General features: G+C 39.3%; 1 protein-coding gene across 1 annotated transcript in view; it reads left to right on the forward strand.

The window, feature by feature from the left end:
• dner (delta/notch like EGF repeat containing) overlaps nucleotides 1–21,987 on the forward strand; it is a 49,711-nt gene that overhangs the window by 9,941 nt on the left and 17,783 nt on the right. Inside the window, exons 2-5 of the mRNA XM_023961667.1 lie at nucleotides 16,352–16,705; nucleotides 16,795–16,892; nucleotides 19,464–19,627; nucleotides 21,801–21,949. Coding sequence (XP_023817435.1) covers nucleotides 16,352–16,705; nucleotides 16,795–16,892; nucleotides 19,464–19,627; nucleotides 21,801–21,949 — 765 coding nt within the window. The remainder of the gene's footprint in view (nucleotides 1–16,351; nucleotides 16,706–16,794; nucleotides 16,893–19,463; nucleotides 19,628–21,800; nucleotides 21,950–21,987) is intronic.

Raw genomic sequence — 21,987 nt, forward strand, 5'->3', positions numbered from 1 at the left:
AGGATGTTCCACTTCCACCCATCAGTGACTAATTCCCTTTGGCAGCAGGAAAAGCTCCAGATCCTGTTTTAGCCTGACGTGAAGCAAAGAGGGATTTTTTTTTTTAACTCTCTTGATGTACCTAAAAGAAACAGAAAGATGTGACCTAAAAAAACAAGAAAAGATAAGCTCAGTTTTTTTAAATGACAAAAGCCTTAGAATATTGAGCTGAAGTTTCATTTGGATGCTTGGAAGAAGCTGAAGAGAGTTCTCTGGAGTAAAGGTTATCATCTGCATTGCTCCTGTCTCATGCTGCCGTTTTAAGACTCCTGACTCTGATCTTCTCACTCACTGTGAGCAGCATCTTTCTAATAGGAGATTCCCAGCTGCACATTTGGGATGCTAAACACATAGAAAAGCCTTCTTCATGGTTTCCAGACTCTAAGGAACAGATTAAACCCCTGCAGCATTACCTAAACACATTCCATTTATAAGAACTAATCTTTCAGTCTGCTGTTTTACTTCATTTAAATGGAAGTGTTTTTGATTTCTTTCATTCAATCATCTATTGATCTGTTTTCAAAGTGTTCCCAGTGGTTTCGGACAAATCCGAAAACCTGTTGTTTTCTAGGACATCGTTTCTGCAGATCGGCAGGAGTTCATTTGAAATTTACCTCTGAGTTGGTGCGGGGCAACCCCACCTCCTCTTCCCATCACTTTTGCTGAGAACTCTCCAACTAGCTGACAGCCTCTAACACCGACAACCTAACATTACAGCTCTACAAAAATGATGACCAATATTGGAGCCACCCAGCCGAACAGGTTTGAGCCGGACGAAGATGTACACGGATCCAGTCGTCTGCAAGTGGATGCATCAGATCGAAGCGGATCAGGGAGCTTGTGGCCCGCCCAGTGAATTTTTTACATCGCAAATGCAAGTTCCTTCCAACGGTATTTTAACGTCTGCTTCTGATTTACAGCAATTTGAATAAAGAAATACCCAGAAATTCAATTTTAAGCTTAATTTTTTTATATATATCCTCCATCATGAAAAAAATGACAAGAACTGTTAATAACCCCATTTTCATCTGAGTGGATCTTTAACCTTTTGATATTTGTGTCCAAGTTATTGGCATTAACACTTTCTCCTTCTGTGTTTATCGAATTTTTGAAAGCGGACATGTCAGATTTAAGACCCATTTTGTATCAATGAAAAACCAGTCAGTTCTGGTGAGAAGTGGACCTCGTCCTGCAGGGAACGTTCTGTGAATGTAGGTCATGGAGAACAGAGAGCTTCTGCATCATCAGAGGACATTTACTTCTACAGAGACGCAGGATGATTTTTGATTCCCTGCTGATTCAGTTCAGGATCAGTCTTTCATTTTATAGGTAGATTTTTGGGACAGAAAAGAAATAAAAATACTGTTTAATGAGTGAAAGCTGTAAAATCTTAAAGTCAGCCACCAGGTTTGCAGACATCTCAGACGTTTTTTTTGTTGTTGTAGGTTTTGAAATCCAACCCTCAGTTCCTCTTTGTGATTCGCATCTAGAGATCCTATTCCTGAAACTGTTTATGTCTCCATTTAAATTTTCCTCAAATATCTGACGTCTCCCTTCCTAGTTCACCTCTCAGAGCAGTTGTCCTCTCCCCTCAGCAGAAAGCACCACGTTTCTGATGAAGACGGTGGTCTTAAATCTGAGGCAGCATTTCTCATCATCCAAACATGTTACAGGAGTAACTAAGAGTTGGACTGTGTTTTCTTTTAAACACTTTGCTTCTTTATATGGGTTTCTGCAGGACTTCACGGTGCAGTCTGTTATAACTGTGGCTCCAGCTGTTGGATCAGACCCTCTCCTGCAGCTTTTAGCCGAATCCTCATTGAAACTCAACTCAATCTTTCTTTGAACCCCAGATCCAGGAAGGCAGACTCTTGTTTTGTGTTTATTTGTGAATACAATGTTCCATTAGTATAACATAGTTCACCTTTTGAGGTCTTGCTATTTTGTAGTTTATTTCAGTGCAGTTTTGCATACTTTTCTTTATAAACAGCCCACTGTGTTCTGCATCCTGATTGACCTTGTCAATCTATCTCCTCCATGCCATATTTCCAGAACAGAACTGGTTTAGTTTGCCAAATTTACATGAATCTTCATCACAAGCACAACTTTCTATCATTCTTATAACACTGGACTCATTTTTTTAGTGAAGGTTTATACTTTGAAAGTTTAAACAAGGGAGAAAAGTGTGACATTTTTTAGGTCTGTCTGAGAAAGTGTAAACTGTCTAGTGTGTTGTGAGGGGTTTTACAGCCTTAAAATACCTTTAACCCTCTTTGCAGATTTCACCTATCGCAGGTTTTTTTGGAATGCAACCCCCCGATTAATGGGGGAGCACTGTCACCTTCTCATCAAATTGTTACGTAATGGATGTAGGTCCACAATCATGTCTCCAACTTAAGCCTAAGTCACATGCACCCCACAGGGTTCTGACTCATGCAGGTTCTGGGCTAGGGAGGTTCATACGGAGGAGCAGCTGCATCTTAGGCGGTGGGCAAGTATGTCTTGCAGTTACCTTCAGGTTACCTTCAGGTTTAAGGGACGTCATGAAAATGGAACATACCATTGTCATGGGCTTGGTAAGTGTATCGTGAAGTATTTGAATGAATATTTGGAAGTTGCACGCACTTATGATGTATGGTGGATGCTGTCATATGGTGTCTTTACTCTAGTCATTAGTAAGGTGTGAGTACTGGCTCGTTACTGCATCAAACTACACTCTGATTGTATAATTTCCTCATTTCTAACAGTCAGGCTGAATGCCAGGAGCCCACACTTATCACGTGAAAAGCACTAATGGGCTCTTTTGGGGTGAAAAAAAATAAAAATATGAACGACTCACCTACTTCACCCTTACTTACCGTTGTGTATTATAAGTGTTCGCTACAACCTGTTGCTCAGCATCCCCATAGAAAAAAATGTGCATGAGCATTTTCTCTCTGCGGGTTCACCGAGCGGTCCATGACCTTGATATTCGTGCCTGTCATCTGCGTGCCCCATGCAGACAGGATTCAGTTAGACTAAGGCTTCAGATAGATGTTTCATTATCTTGGCTAAAGTTCCTGAATGCCTAGAATTGGTCAAGCTTGGACCTCTTGTTTCCCCTGCCTGCTAAACATTTCTATCTGGTGATTCCAGGTTCTGATTGACAAAAACACACAACTCACAAAACTCACAAAATCCAGGTGTTCTGCTGCATTTAGAGGAGGGATGGTTGGAAACAAGTAGTCCAGTTAATCTCAAGAATTAGGATTGAACAATTTGGAATGACTGACTGAAATACTGCACATTGAGAGAAAATTAAATCAAGTCATTAAATGTAATAATAACTTTTCTGAAATGCAATTTAACATTTTTTTTAATTTTATTTTTTGTTCATTTGGGAGTGTAGAAAGGGCTACAAACTGCAGTTTCAGCCTGAGAGACACTTATATAAATGCTTTCTGGGGCTGTTTTCTCTGCCAAGACCCACATCATCTGCACTGCAGGGTTTCGCACCGACCCCGCATCGTATCTGCACTCTATTTATTTTTCCGAGACCGGCTGTTGCATTCACTGACTCCTTTGTTTTTTTTTGTGGATGCTCCCTCAAGCTCATAGAGCAGATGTAAAGTCTGGACAGACAAGAAACATTTCGCTCTGAATTTACAGTTTTTTACTGTGGCAGCAAAAAAACTGTGGTCGACTCAGCGCCGATTGTTTATGTCACAGCTAATCAAGGGCGGCTTTGGAGCTGCCAAGGGGAATGGAAACCCAGAGACTATCAGTGCATCTTCCACCAGCAGCTTCAGATGATGACCAAAAGATCTTTGATTTGCTGCAGGGCTTTAGGGGATAAAAGAAGAATTCAGTCGCTTCTTGGTTTGTGTCTTTTCTTTTCCTCCTTGCCTCTTTATCTCGTTGTTTTTATTGTTTTTTGTGGGTGAAGTTGATTAGAACTGTTTGACTGATTGAAGAAGGAGAGCGGAAAAAAGAAACTATCGAGGGAAATTCCTGAACACAAACAGCAGTTTTACTTCATTAGTTTGTCTCCCCTCCATCTTTCCTCCACTTCAGCAAATGTTTTTATTTATGCTCAGAGGTGAGACTGAAATTTATCTAGGTGCTCAGGGGAATTGGTGTGGGTCTCACAGATCCAGGCTTTGAAAGAGGGGCCGCTCTTTGAAGCTTGGAGGCCACAGACCGATGGAGAAGTTTGATGCTTTGATGTATAAAAATAGAAAACATGAAAGGCCATTGCACCAAAACACACTTTTTGGTCTTAGTGTGGGCTTTGTCTGTTGTCGCTGATGCTGCATGAAAATGAGGCAAGATGGACGCACAGAACAAATGTGATTTTTCTTGGGGTTTTAACACTTTTCTTGTCAAGGAAAACTTAATTCTATGAAATGATAGTCTCCCCTAACAGCACACACTGAGAATTTTGCAGACATTTTAGTGGCAAACTCTTTTGGCGAATTCAAACTCTGGTATGATTTAGCCTATAAAAAAATCCACAGGATAAATACAGAGAAGCACTATAGAAATGACTAAACATGTGTGTAAAATCCTGTCTTACCTTCTCTTTTCGTAAAGTGTCTGATTCAAGAGGATGCCAAAAAAAGGGTTATGAAATAAAACACTCTTTTCTTCTACATTTTAATAAACTTACAAATAGATGTAAAACAAAAACACACACACACACACACACACACACACACACACACACACACACACACACACACACACACACACACACACACACACACACACACACATATATATATATATATATATATATATATAGAGCGGTAGAGCGGTCGACCCATGATCGTAAGATTGCAGGTTCGATTCTCGCCTTGCACGCCCATGAGTCGATGTGTCCTTGGGTAAGACACTTAACCCCACCTTGCCTCTGTTGGGAGGTTGGCGCCAGTGTTCGACAGCGGAGTCGCCACCAGTGTGTGACTGGGTGAATGGGTCTGTGACTGTAATTCATTTTAATTCAATCTTATTTGTATAGCCCAAATTCACAACAACAGTCGTCTAGATGGGCTTCGTATCGGTAATTGAAAAAGTAAAACATGAACTCAAAAGGATCATGAATACATAGAGTTCAATAGGAAAATACTAAATTGAACTAACAAACTGACTAAGTTAAACTGGACATCCCTGCCCTTAGACCCCCCTTCGCGGTAAGGAAAAACTCCTAAAAAAAACGGATTCCGGAAAAACGAAGAAACCTCAGGGGTGTCCACATGAAGGAGGGATCCTCCCCCAGGACGGACAGGCGATTTACCAGAAAAGTAAAGTGCTTTGGGCCTTGTAGGTAGAAAAGCGCTATATAAGTATACACCTTTTACGCCATATATGTATATATATATATTGGTACAACTTTATTTATAGAGCACCTTTCCTGTCATGCAACACCTCAAGGGTTATGATAAATAAATAACAATCTAACATACGTGAACGTTAAACATACAGAAACAAAAGAAGCAGTCAATGAAGTCAATTCAAATCCAAAAAAATGTTAACAGCTATTGTGCTGAAATGAGGACAATGCTATTGTTGCACAATAGCAACAAAAGGAAGTGTATATTTGCTCCAAACTAAAGCTAAATCTAGAAGTTTGTATCTTTCCCTCACGCATCATTCAATAAGCAGCTCAGAACATTAAAGGTTAAAATAGTTTTGTCCGCTTCTTTCGGCTTTTGCCAATCTAAATATTTATTGTTCATTTGGCATTTAAAACTGTAAATGAAAATGTCTTTTAACAAAGAATCTTTTTCCTCCAACTGACACTTTTTATTTCAAAGACTCACTCTGATGAAAATTGTGTTTTTGTTTTAACATGTTCTTGTGCCATTTTTCTGATGATATCCCTTCTCATCTGATGATGAGACAATGAATCTTAAAATAGTATTTCTGAATATTTCTTTAATCAATCTGTTGTAAATCAGAAGCAGACAAAATAATTTCGTTTGTTTAGATTGTTTTGTTCATTGTGGTTAAAAAACAGGTTATCATATGTTTAGTGAACAACACACATTGTGGTTCATCTTCAGCCAATTACATTTGACCTAATTTGGTAGAATTAAGCTTGTGATTGGAGGTCTTTTTGTTTGTATCACACGTACATACAGTGCCGGCCCTGGTCTTCCGGGGGCCCTAAGCGAGATTTAATTTGTGGGCCCTCTAACTGATCAGCAGCACCAACAAAACGCAACTGTTGTTGTAATAAAAATGAGATATATCTAGTGCAGAATGTTGGAAAGAAGTGCCTTCACTGTTGTGCGTCTGTGCACAAATGTATGACTGTCCTTTAAGTAATAATGAAACAATAAGTTTGATTTGGGTTCCATATTGGGTAGATTTGAACTTACCAGCAGCAACATCAACATTTTCCCTTTCAACAGAAGATGTGGTGACAGGAGTTTCCTCTGCAGCTAAAATACAAGAATTATTATACAATAATTATTGATGAAGTTAATAAAATAACTATAGCAGAATACTACTAATAGTTTAGTTGTTCAGTTAAAATCTGTGTGCAGGTTTTTCACAATGTCATGATCTTTTTATATATTTATGAGAAATAGATTGTTTGATTATATATTTGCACAAGATCATATTTATTTATTTATTAAGAACAGTTTGGGGCTCCATACTCTTCAGCCGCTGTTTATGGAAAAAAAAGGGTTATGCAGACACTGTTTTTTAAATTACTATACATGCCACATGAAGGGATGTGGATGCTGCACCTCCTCCAATACTTTTTGATACTTTTTGAGAGCAGAAGAAAATGTTGGCTGACACGGAACTGTGCAAAACATCCTCATTATGTAAAACCAAAACTGTGAAATACAAATAAGAAATGTACCTATTTATAAATAATAAATGTGAATAATAATTTGAGTATAAATGGAAATATAAGGATTTATACACTTCTTATTCTATTATTTTGTATGTTCATAATTTTAAAATGAGTACATTTATTTTATTTGTCATTAATAAATTAGAACCTTTATTTCCTATGTATTTGGCAGTTTTGATTCTCCATATTTCATGCCAATGCAAGATTTTAAGACACATTGTTGAAAAAGTCAGACTACCAGACTGTCTATAACAGATAAACAGCAGTTTCTATACTGACATAAACCGGAAAATGCAGAACGCACTTAATATGTGTTAGCAAAATAATGAAACAATACAATAACGTGAGTTAAACATTTATCAGCCATCACCATTGTCGTTATTTAATCTTCTCTTCGCCGTTTTGGAAGGTCATGTCTGACCTCATCCAGGAAACTTGGGTATCAGAATTATTTTAGAGTTTTCCATTGGAAATTACGACAAACGGGGTCGTTTATGTGCAAACTTCACCTGTCTTTCTAACTTTACCGAACTTCGGATCAATTAGTAAATTGCGAATGCACAGAAATACTGGATAATGTAAAAAATATGGCCCCATCATCCTCCAAACTTACCTGGTGATTGATGCTGAAGTTGTTCATCTTTTTTCAGCTCCTGATGGATAAAGTCTCTTCGGCATGAAGTGCTCTTGTTGTCGCTTTGATCAGCGTGACAAAATGCACTCGTTTTTTTTCTTTTCTCAACTTTATTGAAACAAAATGCGCTCGTAAATGCACACTGTGCCAGGCTTAGATGCAGTGATGTTGGCCAATCGTTGCTGAGAGTGGCGTAACGTCATTATTTGGGTTGCCAGATTGGTTCAGGTGTGTTGACAAGGGGGATCATTAAAGTGCAGGCAACTTTCTTTTGCACAACATTCACAGCTATGAAATAGGTTGCCAGATTTGGGTCTTTTTTTTATTTTATTTTTTCGCCACTTCGGGGCCCTGGTGGTGACGGGGGCCCTACGCGGCTGCGTAATTCGCGTATAGGGAGGGCCGGCCATGCGTACATAAAAAGGCAAAGACAGTAGAGACAACAGGAAGAGAAACTGACAAAGTTTGACAGAAATGGATAAATTACTTCCTGATAGATTTTAAATATTTTTACCAACATAACCTTGTTCACGTGTGGTTTTCCAGCGATACTGCTGCTCTCAGGACTAGATCGATTTTTTTAGATACTTATCTGCATCCTTTACATCCCCACTATAAATATGCGGGGTTTTTTTTAAAGGGAAAAATCGACAGAAAACAGTAGAATGACACAGAAACACAAACTTCAAAAAGAATTGAAGCTTAATTTGACATACATGAAGTGGTTTTTCTTTTTTTAAACTCCAAACTCCAATCATCTTTTGTTCTATTATAAAATGGTCTTAGCCCAAATAAAAAACACTCCTAATCTCACTTTAGCCTTAAATCTAAACTGCTTACAGATATAAAAAAAAAGTCTGCCTGAAAAAAATCCAATTTCAAAGAAGCAGAGGAGGATTGAAACCTGTTGGAGGAAAACGCAGATGACCGAACATGCTTCCTTGCTGAAGGTGGGAAAAGAGCTGGGGGTGTGTGAATACCTGCTGAGTGGCTGCTCTGACAGCTGATGGTGTTGAAAGTGAGGGGCTGGATCTCTACTCACACTGTTACAGCTGATGTCAAAGACAAAGTTGGAAAAAATCTCTCTCTCTATATACCGTATGTATAAATCCCTATAGTTCTAGGAACAGCTAAGATGCTGCAGGACTCTCAAGCTCCCAGGCCTCTGGTAGACGACCCAAGCTTGTGTGAGAAACCACCCGTGGAGGGTGAGAGGGGCGCTTTTTTATACATATATTTCCTTCTGCTGGACCTCAGTCTGACAGTTATTTCAATCCGTTAGTTCCCTGAATATTGATAATGTATCTGTAACGATCGTACATCTTTTCCTCTTCTTGAGCTCCCATAGAGTAACCCATGTCGGATTCTCTTGGGTGGACACAGAAATGAAAGCTTCATGGAAAATCCCTTCACCGACGGAGGCTTAAGCCTTGGTCGCATGCACTTGTATAAGGACGTGGGGGGGTTGACCCGTACGGGTGTGGCAGGTTTTTGGGTTGTCAGATCCGTGAACGGTCCTAGAGAGGAGCGGCTGCATTTTAAGGGGTGTGCAGGTGTGTCTTTCACTTCCTTTGAGACTCAATGGATGTCATGAAAATGGATCGTACCATAGTCCTGTGGTAAGCGTATTGTGAGGTATTTAGGATGGAAGTTGCACACACTTATGACTTAGAGTGGTGCTGTCATCCGGTACCCATACAGTGCCCATACACCCCACTCTAGTCGTTAGTAAGAACACTCGTTCAACTGTCCACCTCTAATACAAAGTCTATGTACCAGTAAACATGCACGGCCATTGTAGCTTAACAGCCAATGAGCGCGCAATGTGACTCATCACTTGAACAGAACTAAAACACATCTTGCACAGTGCGCAGGTTTCAACTGGACTGAAGAGTAAGAAATCATTACAACACCTTCTTTCTCCCTAACTTAACGCTGCGTGTTGCGACAACCTGACCATTGCTGATAGAAAATTATACGTGACCGTTTTTTTCTCTACAGGCTCACCGAGCGGTCTGCGACCTTAAAATAGAGTGTCTCGTACAGGCTTGCCCATTTTCCCCCCGCAGATAGCCGGTTGCTACCCCTAAGGACAGCTGAGACTAAGCCGTTGCCAAGTTTGAAGGTGTCGCCATCATCTAATACAGATTTTGTTTTAGTACAGTTGTACGTCCTGCTCAGTATGCACTGCACATTTGAGGATTGCTGCAGGCTATATGAATGTTTCATTTAGTTTCTCCAGCTAATTACCTTGTGACTGATGACTTAAAGGATGTTTGTTCCCTGCCTGCTGTGCAACAGATATGATGGAGGTTGAAGAGTGGCGGTTATTTGTTTCCCTGCTGTCATTCTCCATCTTTGCGAGGACCTGTGTGTGGGATGCATTCTCTCATCTGCCTCATGTTTCCTGATATTTGCTCTGCTCCTCTGAGCTGACCCAATGCGCAGCGATGCTCCACTTACTGCCTGAATCCAGCAAACGCACCAAAAATGCACGCCTGGTCTTGACAAGGAGATGGATCTAGATCAGGCACATCAATTTTTAACATCGCCTCTCATTAGTAAAACATGAAATGTAGGAGACTTGTAGACAAGTCGCAGTAATTTTATGCTGAGATTCCTTCAAGGCAGATTGCTGCATGAGCAAATCTGGAGGCAGAGATCCGATCCTCCATGTTACAGTCTGTTCCACAGTGGGCTTGGCTTTCGATTGGACCAGAGGCGGTAAAACTGTGATAAACAGCCCAGATGATGAGCTAAGAGGATTAAAGAACAGATTTCTCCCTCTGCTTCTTGGCAGGAACTATTGTGTGCAGAAAACACACTTTTCAAAGTGCGATAAACAGAGCTAACTCTGTGCTAATCTACTCTGGCTACTAAAACAATGGAATTGTGGAACAATTCTGAGCAACCAAATAAAAATGAGGATGATGATGAGTTGTTAATTAAGACATTTTGCCGTTTGAATGTTCATATTGTGAAAAACCCTATTCACAATAAAGAAGATTTACATCGTAATACACTTAAAAGCTCAAAAGGTTCACTTTACATCATATAGTCCTTCTAAATAAACTCCTACACACATGGTAAAATGGTAAATGGCGTATACTTATATAACGCTTTCTACCTTCTTTCGAAGGCCCAAAGCGCTTCACAGTCACAGTCCCATTCACCCATGCACACACACATTCACACACACATTCACACACTGGCAGCGGCTCCATAACATAACAGGTTGCTGCAACAAAATGGTTCAGGCAACTTTTGTACGGCTTGAAAATTTACGTCGCCTTGGTCTATACAGATGTAAGACCTTTTTCCTGTTTGTACAAAGTACACAGGAGAAAACGTTTTACTATTTGTATGACATCAGGATTGAAGGATGAGGCTAAAGGTAAAAAAAAGATGATTTATCAATTGTTCGTACTATTTGTTGTGTTCAAAACAAACTGACATAAAGGATTTTGTTTTGAAGGTTGAAACGTTTTCAATCATTTACTGTGAAGTGAAAATCCTTTAACTGAATTTGCGATTTCTAATGGTGGGACGGCTGACGCCATCTGTCAGTGTACTGAGGCTAAGCTGCGACAGCTGCCACAAGAGTCATTAAGTTTTATTTCTATGATAGAAGCCATACATGCCTTGGTTCAATGATGGATGGCTGTTTCCTTTATCCAGCACTTCTTTAAACCTGCGCTGACTAAATCACCATGCAGCTTCAATGTGTCTGCATGGTGTATGGATGCGTTAGCGTGTAGCTCATGTTCTCAACCACATGCAGGATGAAGGGAGGACCAGGCTGCTCTGCGTGCATCGATCCTTCCTCCTCAGGGACGATCTACTAGAATTAGCAAATGGACCGCAGAACCCCTTATAGCCATTAAATAAGCCTCAAAGGATATCTCCGCCATGTTGGTGTGTTGAATCATGGGTAAAATTATAATCAGCAGCTCAAGAAATTAATTGATATGGTTTTTGACAGCTGAGAGAACATGAGCTGTTTAGTGGGGAATGACAAGCGGGTGAATTAATGATTAGTGGAGGGATGTACAGTGTTTACTTCTGTTTACATTTCTGCTTAGAAACAGGATATAAACAGTCAATTCCAATAAAACTCAGTGGAATCTAAGAAAAAGTAGTATATATCCTATAATTACAGTAAGTTTTTCCAGAGTAAACTGTGCTTCAATCGCGTAGTTTGCCATTCAATGTAGTTTTTTTTTAAAACTCTTTTTCTAAGAATCTGGTTTGTCTTGCTTTTGTGCTGATAATGAACAGCAGGGCCTGATTGCTCCTTAGACTTTTGGTTCTCGATCCTTAATTTTCTGCAGAATAGCTTCCAAACTCTCTTAAAGCCTGGCTGCACATGTTGCTCCGAATTATCAACATCTAATGAGCTGGAATGTCAAAGCTCCTCCAAAAACAAAAGATGGAACATCAAGTTTGCTTAAAATCTTTTGCAAAAATTATAAATAATTTTTCACATTTAAAAAAAAAAGGGTTCTTGGTTGTGTGCAGCAGTAAACGTTCTTTTCTAAATTATTTAAACCATCATAAGACGTGAGATACGATGATTTATTTTGAAAATTCTCTAAACACCATCCTAATACATTACATTTGCATTTAATGATTTATTGACAGACAAATTTACTGCATTTAATCATATATATTTGTTTAATCAGAATTTCTTTCGCTTCTATAAACTTTATTTCTTTCACTCTCCTGGTCAAACTGCACATCAATTATGTGTTAACAAGCTTTTTGGTTTCACCTGCAGGAAAACTAAAAACAGATCTTTGTGACAACACGCATGTGATTCCATTTGTTCACAGTACATTGTTGAAAGGTTTGCAGGCCAAAAAAGATCCTGATCAGCGTCATGACATCATCGGAGTTTTAGATGAACTTGTTATTAACATGAGAAAATAAATCCCTATAATCACGCAAAAGTGTAAATGATAACAGCAGAAAATCTTTTTCATATTTTACATATGAAGTTCAGAAACAATTTATAAGCTTTTATTTTGATGCAAATGTTTTAAATGACCTTAGAGTGTCTTGTTTTTTTTCTGTGATTGTGACTATTTTGGTGTCCATCCTTTCTTCTTTTCCTTTGAGAAAAGGGTTTAAAATGAATCAAGCATAAATTATTATTATGAATGGGCAGATCATTTCAGGGATCAGTAAAAAAAAAACACAAATTGTTTTAGTTTGATGCAGATCATGCACAGTGTCAGTGATGCTGTCATATTTACATCTGTGTTGGCAGGGATTTTTGTTACAGAATAGGAAAAACTAAAAAAACAATAAACCTGAGAGCAGAAGCACAATATTGAGAGGAAGCAGAGGAAATTTACCAGTTTCAGCATAACGCTGTGGATTGTGTCAGAACACACAAAAAAAATGTTCTTACACCATTATATATGTTCTCCTCCAAAATAAAAGTCTCACAAAGCAGAGTGTTTTTGGGAATGCATGCCTCATTTTCATCAACAGTTTCAATTTCTAGTGTGAATCTTTTTACTTTAATTGACCCAAAGTTGTAAATTTGAACATAGTCTGAACATATAATAATATATGTTCAGTTATAATACCTACATTGATGATGTGTAAAGCCCGTTGAGACAACAGTGTTGTATCGGGCTATAAAAATGAAACTGAATTTAATGGAATTGAATTGATTTGAATAGACTTATTAGACACAAAGTTTTCTAGACTTTTACCCAGGAGATCCCAAGTACTTCTAGGCTTTTAAAGTTAACGTGACATTTTTTGGCGATTAATTTTGGATAGCAGCAATTAACAACGGCTAAAAAGATTTAAAACAGGTAAAATTAAAATAATTAAAAGTTGGCCAAATTTGTCCCCATGGTTTCTCCAGGGGTAGAGAGGAATGATAAAATTCATCTAACGTGTAATGAGTTGTGTTGTTCCTTTGTGCTTAGAAAATGACACCAAAAAGATCACAAGTTAATAGTGACGTGTAAGCAGGAACATGTTCTCCTAAAACCCATGTACTGTATTTCTTGGTTCCATGGGCGGAGGCAGCATCAGTCTGCGTCAGGGCTGCAGAGGGGACTGCTGCGACTGCAGAGCGGCAGAAACTTTGTCGGAGGCTGTGAGAGTAAAAACCACAGAGATTAGCTGTAATGAGCTGTGACTTGGCTGTGGAGGGAGCAGACTGGTAATGAGTCTTTGTTGCTGTGCAGCTCATTGTTTCTCCCTTGTATGTGCGCTCACTTCTATGTGCACCAGGGGGTTTGGTGAAGGCGTCATTACCAAGTCTTTGTTCTGCCTCCGTTCTCAGCTCTCGTTTCCACCTGCTTGGATTAAAGCTACATCTATATGTTCACATTCAGACAGCTGGAGGCACAGAAAGTGCTAGAAAAACCAGTTTTCATCAGAATTTGTTTGATTTTAGTCTGAAACTGCTTGACAGGCTGAACTCAAGACAGCAGCGTTCTTGTCTGTTTGTCCTCTGTCACCTTTGGAAACAGTTTCTTTGAACATGATCAATTACGAATGGTGGAAGCTGGTATAGGAGGCTGCCAAGGAGCATTCCTCACACATTGGCATGCAATATGTATGGGTCTGAAACAAGTGTAAGCAAACATCTGGATTTGCCACAAAACTAGTAAAAATGTCAACAACAAAAAAAAGGTAAGAGCAGAAAGAGGAAGCGATAAGACTAAGGCAACTGTGCAGTACAGCTGTTTATTAGCAAGACTCTGGTGATATGATACGAAACGTTTCACGATGCACGTCACGATACGATATACCCCGATATATCCCAGGATATTGACATTATATCAGTTTTTTTAAGAGAGACTTAGAAAAACTTTGTCTGAATCTTAACACAAAAACACCTCTCCCCTATAATAAATTGTATAAAATATACTTTATTTAATGATCAGAATATTTGGCACTGCAACTGTATCTCACAGACAAGCTGTTTTTACACCAGCAAATTCTGAGAGCTATTATTTTAATGAACATCTGGTTTCCACCATTGTCTGTAGAATAGAAGTGGACTGAGTGAGTGTGACATCACCCATAGAAAGCGACTTTTCTGTACAAAAGCACATTGACCTAAATTTGCTTTAACCAATAAAGTTCTTTAAGTATGATTAAGGAAAAAGTGATATGTATTTCAAACACTGGTACTTCATGATATAACAACAACAAAAAAAAAACACATTGAACAATCAACAATCTGAGCTGTGGAACAACAGCCACAAGACTGAGTGAACATCTGGATCAGGGGTGCCCAAATGATTGGCAATGAGGGACAGATTTGATGAGATGAAAAGTGTCAGGGCCTGTATTCTTTAAACTATTTTAATACTATCAAATACCACTTAATAACATGAAATCATTACAATGGATACTTTTCATTCCTTCATATAAAACAGGAATACATCTAGAGACCAGAAAAAACTAAAAAGGTTTTGTCAACAGTAAATCTGGGTTCATATGAAGTGTCACATATTATCCACTATTAAGTGCTCACTGTAAATGTAAATGTAAATTATGTGCACAGGAAAATAACACAATTAGTATTCTAACTTGGAAGTACAAACCACTGTGGTTTTAATCACAGAAACAAATAAATATCTTCCTCTCATTTAGCCTTTAAGGCTCTGAAGGTCAAGTAGCAACAGGTTGCTGCCACATGTTTATGATGGCTTATAACATAGTTTAGCCAATCACAATCAAGAAATCAAATACACAATTCTTAGAAAGTACTGGGGTATACATATTTTTGATTATATGAAAAGAGCATACAGACCGGTGAAAATTTGGTTATCGTGAGATCTTCTTCTTGCTTTGGTACCAACTAGTGGTTTAAGTGAAACACAAAAGAAAGACTCTAAATTAAATGTGTGCTGTTAGATAATTGACGAGTACTTGTTTTCAGGAGCATTTGAAATCAACTCCAGCAACTTTTTCCTACACTCGTATGAGAACATCAGACTGGGATTTGCTTATTTGTAAAAATTCATTTTAATTCTAATATTGTAGTGTTTCACTCAATTTTTGAGTTTATTTTTCTTGTTATATCGTTTTCAATTCTTGGTTTTTGTAATTGTTTTAAGTTGTATTTGAAACAACCAAAACCTTTCGTTATGACGAGAAGCTGCACGGGGGGGGGGGGGGGGGGGGGGGGGGGGGGGGGGGGGGGTCAAAATAAGCCTCCTAAAAAAATCACCCTGCAATTATTTACCATTGAAACCAAAATTACTATGTTTGGAGATCTCAGATAAGCTCCAAGAGACTCATAAAATACAATTTCTATCATTTTTTTCTACAAAAAAAATATTTACGGCAACATCAACATATTTATGTTTTAATTGATTATTGAAATGAACGGCTGCGACTTGTCTAGTGCAACCCGTAATCTGCCCCTTAAAACGCTAGTGTTGCTGTCTAACGAAGTGAGTTAAATGTCTTTTCTCTGCTCAGAGAAGCAGGGTTATTTATGTTTTTAGCAGTTCTTTTGTTCTCTCATTTCTTTCAAACATGGCCTCTTCTGTCTGATAGACGCTGAAAGCTGAACTTTCTTGGTCTTCATTAATGAACTGATTCTTCCCCATTATTCACCTTCCAAAGATGCCTCCTTTTCAGTTCTGTCAGCTGGTTGGTTGTAGTCTCTGGTCAGGCAGGACCAATTGCTGCCACATCTATAAAATCTTTGCAGCTAAACCTGGGTGTTTTTTTTTTTTTTAACATTTTGGTCCAAAGTCTATCTTGAGTGTTTTCCAGCTTGTGGCTCCTTCTCTTCATTTTTTTCTCTGTTTTCATCCTCTTTGTTTTCTCAATTGTCTCAGTTCTTCACAGACCCCTGTGCCAGCAGTCCCTGTCTCCATGGAAACTGCAGCCGCAGCGATGGGGGCGAGGAGGAGGAGCCGTCCTACACCTGTGAGTGCTCTGAGGGCTACGAAGGAGAGCGGTGCGATCAGATCCTGCTGGACCTGCCTCCGGCCGACTGGGATCCAGCCACGCCCTCGGCTCCTGAACTGGTGACCCCTGCCGCCTCCACAACCATGGCTGCCACTCAGCCACAGCCACCAAGCACGGTCCCTACCACCACCACCACCACCACAGAGGCACCTCCCACCCTGCCGTCATGGCAACCAAAACCTGGGCAGAGGCTGCTGGTCGTTCCATGGGAGGCGGACAGAGTGAGGATGCCCCCTTTGAATAGAGGTTTTGATGGATTTAGGTGGAGAAAGCATGGAGAGCTCATGCTGTGGGTGGATGTGTGTTTCAGGTGACGGAGGGCCTCCACTGTTTGAGCCCTGAGCTTTGTGAGCTGACATCAGGAACTCTGACGCTCTCCGTGGAGGTGCCTGAAGAGAGCGCTGTGAAGTGAGAGCCCACTATTATTTACCATTGAAGTAGGCTTGCATTGAACGGGAAGAGGAGTCAATTTTTCTCCAATTGTACATCGTCTGTTACTGTTCATTCAAAAGTTAGAATATCGACTAAATCTAAGAACAATTACAAAAAACAAAATCTAGGTCATATTACTATAACTACCAGTGAAAAATATGTCCAGTAAAAAAACTCATAAACTTCAAGTCCCAGAGCTCCCCCCTTATCATGTGATGTGACTAAAAAGCCTTAAATGTCCTCTGTAGATACCGAAAGGAGTTAATTCAGTAGTGTGCAGTGGTTGACAGATCGTCAGGTTTAGAAATGTCCTCTACAAGGAACAAATCCTCTTTATGTGCAAAACTCATCTTCTTTTCTCCGTAAATAAAAACTAATTGCTTTTTTTATGCATTTATTTTATGACTGCAGTCATAACATTTATCTTTTTAAACCATTTTTGTTCATAATTATTTGTTATAATTTGCAACTCACAGATCACTGACCTCTCAAAAGTTCAAAATACATTTTTCTTGTAAGTTTACTGGAAACAACAAAAGTGTTTCCAGAATTTGCCCAAGCTCTGTATTTTTAGTTTTTGGTTCAGAATAAAACATATTCAATAGCAGTTTTCTAACTACTGCTGGTGAAATTGTGTTTGATCTGGATGGTCCATCTAGTTTCCATGTAGTTTGTATTTGTTTTTAGCTTTTTATTTATTCAAATGACAGTTTTCCAGCTCCAATAATGAATAATGCAGGAAGACGGTGCAGGTGAACATCAGACGACCTTGATGTTCTCATTATAGATGGGAGGCACGGCTCTGTGAGTTAATCAGCCTCTGCTGCTTTGTTTCCACACAGCACAGTTAAACATCTCAAAGTGCAACCAGACACAGGTCCTTAAACGGAGCTTCATATGGAGACAAAAACAATGAACATGAACAATGTGAAAAAAAAAAGGTCTTCAGACGGACGCACAATGAATGAAAGGAATATGCAGATTTATTCGAATGATTTCAAAGGATCACATTTCCTTCATAAACAGACTCCTTGTTTGTAGATCCCTGCTCTTCAAAGATCCTGCTTAAACCTGAAGTAGCCCTGATGTCTCTGCGTCCCTCCGGTTGAGCCCAGACATGCAGGAAAGGGAAACTCATTTCAGCTGCAAGCAGCTTCACCCTCCATCTTATTATGTCGGTCATGCAGCTTCACCTTCAGGCTCGGCTCCTTTTGAACACATTTGAAGTCAGCCTCTTTTTCTCCTTCCAGACGACCTCGTATGAAAATTAATTCTCCTGAACTTCTCCCAGAATGAGCAGCTGTCACTATTTTATCCCTCTGTACATCCACCTTCAGTTGAAAGAGTTTGTAATGTACACACATTATGTACTACTTTCAAATTTATATATTGTTAACAAACAAAAATCTGTGTTTTCTTCAAAATCAGTTATGCAACAGTAGCTAACAAAAATGACTGTCCTTGAAAGTTGTTAGCATCTCTGGGACAAAAAAAGAAAAGGCCTAAAGACCAACCATGTTTTCGATGTTTTTAAAATGTTCATGTTGCATTATTCTGATGATGGACGACATATATTAAAAAAAAGTTTCTGATGGATATGATAAAACATCGACTGGATACATTTTTTTTAATTGGTAGTCATGAGTTTCTTTTTTATATGGGAGCAGATAATAAATGCCATTTTAAAAACAGCATATTTGTGATGTAAAAAATACGCTGGGCAGGCCACAAGCTATACCTGCTCTGCTCCATTCTGATGCATCCGCTTTTAGATGACTAGATCTGCGTCTTAGTTTTCCTCGTCTGAGCTGAAATCTAAATCTTTCCATTTTAGTTTCACTGGCAATTTTAGATTGGGTGTGTCTAAGCTAGTGGGAAAGAGTATAAACAAAGAGCTCTCAGTTATGTGTGATGGGGAGGGGGCAGAGTTGCTTTTGCATCAACAGTCCCGCCCACAGCTCAGCGGTAAATTTCCAATCTGCCACTCTGCAGAAACTATTTCTTAGGTTTTTTAATTTTGCCTAAAACGGCATGATCTTAATCAAAAGAACACTAGGAACATTTTTACAACAGACCAAAAGAAGATTGGATTGGGACTTTATGAAGATAATCCTACTATCTTTAAATTGGAAATTTTGATGAGGACATGCAGTCAGAAGTTTTGCTGATATTGTTTCAGTTTGTCCTTCTGACAACCGGAGCTGACAGATTTAATTCCTTCAGCCTGGCTGTCTGTCTCTCACAGATAGTTTCTTCTCTCAGCTTGGCTCCAGCCTTTAATGCTTCCTCAGCAAGCAGCTGCTGGAAGCCAGTGTTTGATTTGATCTCTGACTGCTCCTCCTGCTGATTACCACCGCGCTGGTCTTGCATGGGTGGAAAAAGGCGTCATGTTTTTTTTATGCTAAAATTAGCAGAAAAAGTTTGTTTGATTATTTTATAAAATATCTTTTTTTGCTAACAATTAAAGATGACTCTCTGCATCATCCTCATCTCTCCAAATCTTCCTCCCCCTCCTCATAACTTAAGTCTTTTCTCTGCTTTAACCAGGGTTATAGTGAATGCCAGTGGAGCCCCAGTGCTTTGGCGAGTGAGTGAAGACGGCTTCCTGTGCTCCTCCATTCTAAACGGCACCACCGCGTGGTTCCTGCAGGCCCCTGATGGACTGGTGGTGCCAGACAACCTCCTGCCTCTGGGACAGAACTACTTCCTAAGTAAGCTGTGGTGAAACAGCAGACAAAAGGGTGCTTCTGTGGAGCAGAGAGTTTGAAGTCTCCACATAGAAAAACAACATTTAGTACTATTATTTGATGACAGTCCACTGAACCAGGCGAAAGACGGACTGAGAAGCTCTCAAAGACCTCCAAGAATCTGGTTTGGAACTGAGCTAGCGTCCTAATGAATTTAAATGAAGTGTAACGGCAGCATTTATTCTCCAGCACAGAGAAAACAAACACTTTCATCTCTGAGTCAGAGTGTTAAATCCATGCAATGAATCAAGCTCCATGCGGATCCTCCTCCTGCTCTGTGTGGATTCACTCAGTAGAGCTGTACAATGAGTGGGTGTGGGCCGACGTGGGTTAATTGGAGACCCACTCAGAGTGAAGGACGGGGTGACCTCAGTGTGTGTGCTCCACATACCTGATGATGCTTCCTGCCACTTAACGTGTCTGTGGTGTTTAGCTGAGGATGGAGGGTGGTTGACCACATCGGAATAGGGGTGGGGGTGGGGGGGTGGGGGCATTTTATGCGTCATTCTTCCTTCTGTTTAAAGCCTTTGATTGCCTTTATTGTGAAATCAAAGTCAGAAAACTATAGCCAAACAGTCGAAACACACAAATATTTCTCAGTTTATCATTCAATCAATCACTTTACATGTAAAGGTCCTTTCATCAATAAGCTGTAGAACTCAAGGCGCTTGACATAAAAGACATAAATAAATAACAACAACTAAAAGCTGACTATAAATTGAAAGGAAACGCTATAGCTAATACTCTGAGGAGGCGTTGCATGGATTAAAAGATTTAAAGGTAAAAATGTTCAAGTGAGTAACCATAAAAGCCATAAAATATTAAAAAAAATACTAGCCAATGACACATAGCCTGGACCAATGAGCAATAAATAAATAAATAAATCAAGATTCTATTTTATTCTATTTGTTTTGGTCAGCTCCTGATCCATCACAATTTGAATACAAACTCAGAAACTCAATGAAACTCAACTCAACTTTATTTATGTAGCACTTTCAAACAACAGCTTTTAAGAGAAAGTGCTGAACACGAAAAAATAAAGAAAACAAACATTACAACACGTTAAAATGCAAGATTAAATATAGAGAGATAAAAAACAATAAAAACCAGTACAATAACACTACAGTAACAGAAGTTTTATGTTGGATTAAAAGCCAGAGCCTTTAAATGGGTTTTTAAACGGGTTTTAAAAATAGACAGTGATGGAGCTTCTCTTATTGTCAGCGGCAAAAAGTTCCAAAGCTTTGGAGCAGCGACAGCAAAAGGTCTGTCCCCTCTGAGCTTCCGTCTGGACCTCAGTACCTCCAGAAACAGCTGAAAGACATACTCAGTCTTAATCTTAATCTTATGTCCTCTGTCATCAGAAAAATGCCACAGGAACTTGCTAAAAACACCAAAAACACAATTTTCATTGGGTTGGGTCTTTAAGGTTCCATTTTTGTAGTGAAGCTATCGCGCTCACAAAGCCATTTTGAGGTTCAAACCCCATATCTAACCCCTAAATGCTGAGTAGAAAGCAGGGAGGCATTGGGTCCCATTTTTAGTCTTTGGTACAACTTGACCGTGGATTTGAACCCTCAACCTAACAGAGCCGATTGGGTTGATATTTCAGACAAATTGTACAAATTGTGGTATAAGCACCAAAGTTGGCATGGATGTACCTTAGAATCCCCTTTTTCAGAAAAGCATATTAGCCACGAGAAAAACACCAAATTATTTTTACTATTTGTAATGATGGTGGCCATACACTGTTGCTATAAAAATATTCAATGTCTATTTGCCCCATTCTGAACAAAATGGGCTGTTATTGCGCAAAATGCTGTCTTTAAACTTGAGGTGTACCTACAGAATACTGTTATATATCTATTTTATATTTTAAAATCTTGGATTGTAAAATATAAAATCCATTTGGATTTTTACTGCTCTGTTTTACCGATGTGCTACTGTTTGTTTTGAAAAATGTGACATTTTATTTCACAAATAATGCAATGTTTCATAACTTGAACTCATCACAGATTTACAGAAAAAGATACTCTTTGGCAGCAGAAGTCTCATTAGTGGATTCCAAACAGTAATTGGAAAAGAAAGGATGAACACGAATGCAGTTTATCTCACCCTCAACTCTTATGTGTGGTAGGTTTAATCCGTGTGGGGGCTCCCACAGCCCCAGAGGTCACCCTGCGCCTCAACCTGACGGTGAAAGCCAGCAGCTGTGTGGAGCCTGGCAGCAGCTTCAGTGACCCTCAGTGCTCTGGAAAAGGCAAATGCATCACGCAACCCTCTGAGGTGAACCTCCCAGCATCAGGGGGACTCTTTTCTGTCTT

The sequence above is a fragment of the Oryzias latipes genome, chromosome 13 (genome assembly GCF_002234675.1).
Source record: "Oryzias latipes chromosome 13, ASM223467v1".
Lineage (NCBI taxonomy): Eukaryota > Metazoa > Chordata > Actinopteri > Beloniformes > Adrianichthyidae > Oryzias > Oryzias latipes.